Raw genomic sequence first — 6,710 nt, 5'->3', positions numbered from 1 at the left:
TCTCTCTCTCTCTCTCTCTCTCTCTCTCTCTCTCTCTATGTTATATATACGTATGTGTGTGTGTGTGTGTGTGTGTGTGTGTGTCTCTCTCTATGTTACATACATGTACATACACACATCTCTCTCTCTCTCTCTCTCTCTCTCTCTCTCTCTCTCTCTCTCTCTCTATGTTATATATACGTATGTGTGTGTGTGTGTCTCTCTCTCTATGTTACATACATGTACATATACACATCTCTCTCTCTCTCTCTCTCTCTCTCTCTCTCTCTCTCTCTCTCTCTCTCTCTCTCTCTCCATATAAAATGAGCACAAACACATGTATGAATAAGTAACAATTTTTAACTAAACATGCAAATAACATACTCACTGTATAGCGATAAAAAAGATTAATATCATCTTATAAGTAACGATTTTCAACTAAATATGAAAATAACATCATCGTTGTCTATAGCGATGAAAAAGATCAACATAAAAAAACAAAAATAGTAAAAGTAGCGAGAATCAATCGGTCGATCTAGTGATCAGTACAAAAGTGAAGCTTCCGCTTCCTAGAGCCATCAATGACAGGTGATGCATGATGTTATCGTCCAACATGGTATGCAACTGACACATCTCCACTACACTAACCATCAAGTGTGGATGTCTTCTTCACTTGTGGTCCTACAAAGAAAAGAGAGAATTATTGATAAAACATCAATTAAAAAATTACCCAAAAACTATTATAGTTATAGTTAACCTTACCAGACACAAATGAAGATTGAAATAGAGCTTTGTCACAGGTGCCACAAAAAACTCATATCGAAGGGAGAAATTCCTATACGTAGTGAATAAGGTCCAAGCCTCTGGTATAAAGTATCCCTCAAAAGAGGCAACACATCTCTCTGTGTCATAGTCAGTGTCACAAACATACTCTTTTGTAAATAAGTATACTCCCAACTCCTCATTGGAAACACTAATCCCATATCTCTCAATGCCCTCCTCCACAAATTTTACCCAAAAAAAATCCACCACAAGCAAAATCCTAAAACAAAGAAGAAATTAAGAAGTTATATAAAGAAACATGAAAATTTTAAAATAATATCTTATAATTTACACACCCATCCTATGGCCGTCTATCATAATCCTAGAAACATGTTGATGAGGAAGGGGTGCATGCCAAAGAAGTGGCTCTGTAAATAAACTAAGTTATATAATGTCATGCACTAAAAAACCATGAATAAATAGCAAAAAAATGGATATAAATTGTAAACCTTCAACCCTCGACTCCAACATATCTAAAGTGAATAGAATGTAGTGCATGCTTGTCCTAAAACAAAACAAAACTTTTTAGAATATATACATAAAAGAAAGAACAAAAGAGACATGGAGACTCCTTTTGGCATGCATCCTCCTCTTGTCATATGGCAAGGGAAAGGATGTGCTTAATAGGAAAGATACACATGCATGCATACAAAAAGACACATACAAAACATAAGAACACATAACTTCAATATGATACCTAAAATTATTACCTAGAAGATCTACTTATAAGCAATGTTACTTATTGTAAGCGAAGCAATAAGATGGATATCCTCCCCCAAGATTGAGACCATAGCTATCAAATCAGGTCGATCACTGCATGCACAGTCCATGCATAGTCTTGGAAGTAAAGCATGTAAATCCTCTTATCAGTTTGGATTGCATGCAAAAGTAATAAATAAATCAGATTTTCCCTTGGAATGGATAATTGTCATTGCATTTGATATATTTTCCAAGTCCACCAATAAAACTCTATGGTAAATGGCAACAATTAGGCACATAACAAATTGCTTCTAGGTAGTTCTTGTTGCCAAATGCAAAACTTCCTTATATACAACATTAGTAGTATAAACCATCTCTCGACCACTCACATTGGTCTCATAGGTAGTATAAACCATCTCTCGACCACTCACATTGGTCTCATAGGTAGTATCTTGAAGAAATACCTTAACAGCATTCGATGATCGCACAACGGGAGAAAGCAACATATAATTGTCCATGACTAAACACTGGAGTTGCCAAGTATAATCCTAAAAGAGACATTGTTTGGCCTTGTGATTTATTTATTGTCATGACAAATGCGAGTCGAACAAGGAACTCATATCAAATGGAAGCTACAATGTACTTGGAATGAAAGTTATTCTCGGAATGAAGACCTATCTCCAATGTTAGTAGTGCCAGTAATAATTTTTGCCTCTAACACCTTTGTGTGAAATTCCTTGCATGTTAATCGAGTAGCATTGCACAATCCTTCTCGAGGATTTAGATTACACAATAAAATTATTGGAGCATTTCTTTTCAAAATCAGTTGATGAGTTGGATAACCACCACCAAGATTAAGACTGTTTAGGTACTCTGTTGCATATAAAAAAGAACCTTCACCAGTGTTATTAATTGAATTTGTACTCAAGTACTCCTTGCTCTCCCCAAGCATGGCATCGAGTGCACTGTTATTGATCGCATCAACTTCAAGGTTTTGAGGTGCAAGAATAGCATGCTCTCTAAAATATGATGCACAATCTACAACGCCTAGAAGCCCTGTATACACCCATTTAATCAAGTCCTCCATAGACCCTCTCTCTAAAAGCATTTTTAAAGGAATTGACACAATACCTTCTTTTATCCCCCCCCCCCCTCTCTGTTCCATTGCCAATGTCTAGAACCCACTGTATGAATTCATGCTCTGTTAAGTTATCACCATTTCAAGTACCTACATGTTCTGTGTAAGCTTTAATACTTTAGTGTCTCTCCATATTTGTGAGTGACATAATGCGGCATTAACAATGTCCTCTCGTCCTCCCTTTGGAACAACTGGAAAGATCTGCCTAAAATCTCCACCTTTCCACCAAAAAGCCGATCACTGCCCATGATGTCTCTAAATGTCCTATCTAAGGCGTCAAAGGCATATTGATGGGTCATGGATGCCTCATCCCATATTATTAGCTTAGCTAGCTTCATAACATCTGCAAGTGACTATTAACCTTTATGTTATAGGTGCTAGTTGCATGTAGGTCCAATGGTATTTTAAACCGTGAATGAGCTATGCGACCATTGCCTAGTAGCAAGGCTGCAATGCCAAAAGATGCACATGCCAAAGCAACATGCCTCTCCCCACGCAATCTAGAAAGCAAACAATTATAGAGAAAGGTCTTGCCATACCCTCCTGGATCATCAAGAAAAAACACTTCACCAACACCTGCATATACTGCCTCCAAAATCTGATTAAAGGCTGCTAGTTGACAATCATTTAGAGTTGTTTTCATTCGATCGGCAATTTGTGCTTGCTGCTTAACATTAAACATTCTCTCTTCTTGTAATAATCCATTTGTAACTATGGACACAGTTGATCTATCCACAGGAGGCATTCCCTAAAACTCAACCAAACTCCAGCCTGTAGTATGCTGAAGAATGCACTCTAAATGCAACAAAGCCTCATTCTTTGCCACTACTTGACGATCATTTAAATTCTCTATAGTCAATTGTAATGCATGAAAAAAATCATCCGATGAAAATCTTGCCCACTGAAGGCCAGGAGAGGCTGGCTCAAAGAAAACCAAAATTGTGAAAAATAGGTGTCTCACTTGCGAACCGGTTTGATGAAACACGACCTCTTGCATACATATAAACCATTCTTCATCACTTTCCAATAAACCTCTAGCTATGCATGCTCCCTAGGATAGACTTGCCCATCAAAAGTGCGCAAGTCATCAAAAGACTTACAACCCTTGCAAACAATAAGCAACATACACAAGAAATATTGCTCAGTAGATGGAGAAACATTGTCCATGCGACCAATGCTATTGCCTAACTTTCTTCTAGTCCACTTCTTAAAGACTTGTGTTCCAAACCCATCGGCATGGAACGTCACTATAAAGCAAATCTTTTGCATCATCGTGCAACTCATTACATGCAAACCACTCTATAAGGGTAGTTTTTTTGTTTCTTTCTCTATCTATTATACTCTGTAAATCATCATCATCTCGGAACTTAACATTATTATGTAGGGGAAGATGAACTTGTAATCTTTGGACATCGAGCTTTTCTTCATGCATATCATATTCATAAATTTGCCAACATGCTTCCGATGCGGACACATAACGTGCATCCAAGTACACTAATCTCATCTACCACACCATTAGTTGAATGTTGTAGTTCTCCTTGCCTTTCTACATGATTTTTACAGTTTGCATTCTGATGATTGTTGCTCTGTCATGACCCTTGTACACATATTTATACAAATACTTAACTGCTGTGATTGTGGAGCATACTTCAACATTGATGTGTGCCTTGTATTTCATGGAGAGGAAAGGATTAAATGACACTATCCAATGTCTGTCTACCACAGTCCCTTTCACTTGTATGTTCGTGCCATCATCTCGACGCATATAAATAAGATAGCCATCACTACCCAACCACAGTAGATTCAGAGAAGGCACGCACGCGAATAACGACAACTACATTTCCCACAGTCCCTTTCACTTGTATGTTCGTGCCATCATCTCGACGCATATAAATAGGATAGCCATCACTACCCACCACCACAGTAGATTCAGAGAAGGCACACACGCGGATAACGACATCTACATTTCCCATTAGTCATGCAAGGAGCAATGGGATTTAGTGCACCACATGGGCCATGAACATTACATTGTCTAATAATCTCATGTAACTCATAAAACATTTCCCTATCAGGCAGCTCTGTGCATACTAATCGATCATCATAATGACTAATCTCAGTTGCCTTAAATTCATCTACCAAGATCAATAATATGTGTGAGTGCGGCAAACCTCTCTTTTGGAACTCAATCGCACAAACATAACCAGCCACTTTTCCAAAAAATTTATCCTTTGTAATTGACCTCATCATATCCTTATGTTTTTGATAAAACACACGCGTTGTCAAATCCGGTCGATCCTGCGCACTCTGCCCTGGAAGCAATGCAATGCTTCAGATATTTCCGACCATTGTGGATTGCAAGTGAATTACTCTTCTTCCTTATAATTGCCATTGCATCTTGGTATAGCTGATAGATATACCGTGGCTCTCCTGTAAAAGAAGATAGTAGCACAACTCTTACGTCCCACAGTGTTGCCCAGTATAGTTCTTGCACCATCAGCTACATTAACCATGATCGATAATCCTTGATGCACTTCTACACGCAAGGTTGTTTGATTATTACGTATCCGTACCAACCTCAATTCCTCCATGCTACTATATGCATCAACACTGTACTGTTGCAATAATCTTCCCCCATATAGAAGGCAAGCATTGGTATCAACTCTGATCTGCAAACCGGTATGCATAATATTGTCTTTGAGTAACACATTTTGAATTATGAATCTCATGTAATGATGCATGGGCAAGAACACCAACATATGGGGCAAGAACACCAACATATGGAATGTATAGATGCCAACCATCCTCCCCTCGTGGTGGAAATAAAACAACATATAAGAGTGGCATGTATGATCGCGCAAAAAATTAGATATTCTTCTCACAAACCCATTGCGCAAAAAAATTTGGATGTCTCGATAGAGCCGACATTGGCATCATCTCCTTGCCCTGGCATGATAGCAGCAACCTTGCTAGCTGTGGGAACCAAGTATTGTCCCTAGAGGTAGAGCATGTGGATTGCTTCTCAATACTTCCCCAACAGCTCGCAATGCACATGCATATGGATTGCATGCATGTATCATCCTCTGCAACAATGCTAAAACACGAGGATCCAAACCAAGCATGCCATCCAAAAGATTTTGCAGCTCATACTCTATGTCATATAAAACGTGGGCACTCTTCCCGTCCTCCATTAGACAATAAAGTTCCAACACGATGATATACACTGCCATGAACTCGAAAGTTATATGTGCCTCTATTTCCCAAAAACGGTTCATCAATATGAGCACCCAATGATACAAAAGCTAGGACACTATTGTTCTTTCTAAATAATTTGCTTCTAGAATCATTGCCATGCAATAGAATTCTTAGAAACTCAAGTGGCTCCTCTAATGGCAACAATGACACACGCCCCACTTTACAACAATGGCTTCCCACAACATGCCGTTGAGCTGTTTTTGTCTCATGTTTCCACAATTGAGCATGGCAAAAACTACAAAAGTGATTAAGAGATCCTAGCAAGGAGTGAAGAGTTGGAGTGCAAAACACTAATGGGTACATAGACGTGTGTCTTATATCCTCTCTTAATGGAACTTGATGAAGAATAGAGAGGTACTTGAAGTTCGTTCGTTCTATAATTGAACGACGAGAAGCCCTAGTTGCATCTAATTGAACCCTTCTACTTCTAATTGGAGTGTCTATCACATTCCTTTCTCTAGAAGTATGTCGGTTCATATTGCAATCTTGGTGAACACGTTCTTGTGTTCGATATTGCTCCCTCGAGTGACCAATTGATGTGCTAAATAAATTCCACCCTTGCTTTTACATTTCTAGTTGGCTATTTTTTTAAATATTGTTCTTTGCAACATTACATCATTCTTTGTGTGTTATATTCAACTGTCTTATCCGATCAGCACGTGCTAAATGATGTGACCAATTAATGTGCTAAATAAATTCCACCCTTGCTTTTACATTTCTAGTTGGCTATTTTTTTTAAATATTGTTCTTTGCTTAACATTACATCGTTCTTTGTGCGTTATATTCAACTGTCTTATCCGATCAGCACGTGCTAAATGCA

At 38.3% G+C, this 6,710-nt stretch overlaps 1 protein-coding gene across 1 annotated transcript in view; it reads right to left on the bottom strand.

Moving 5' to 3' along the window:
- Nucleotides 1-467: 467 nt before the first annotated feature.
- LOC147623083 (uncharacterized) overlaps nucleotides 468-6,710 on the bottom strand; it is a 19,937-nt gene continuing 13,694 nt past the window's right edge. Inside the window, exon 4 of the mRNA XM_086821134.1 lies at nucleotides 468-660. Coding sequence (XP_086677260.1) covers nucleotides 623-660 — 38 coding nt within the window. The 3' untranslated portion in view covers nucleotides 468-622. The remainder of the gene's footprint in view (nucleotides 661-6,710) is intronic.

The sequence above is a fragment of the Cibotium barometz genome, chromosome 27, assembly GCF_041138505.1.
Source record: "Cibotium barometz isolate CiBa-2024 chromosome 27, ASM4113850v1, whole genome shotgun sequence".
NCBI classification, from domain to species: domain Eukaryota; kingdom Viridiplantae; phylum Streptophyta; class Polypodiopsida; order Cyatheales; family Cibotiaceae; genus Cibotium; species Cibotium barometz.
This window is presented reverse-complemented; position numbering and strand designations above follow the sequence as displayed.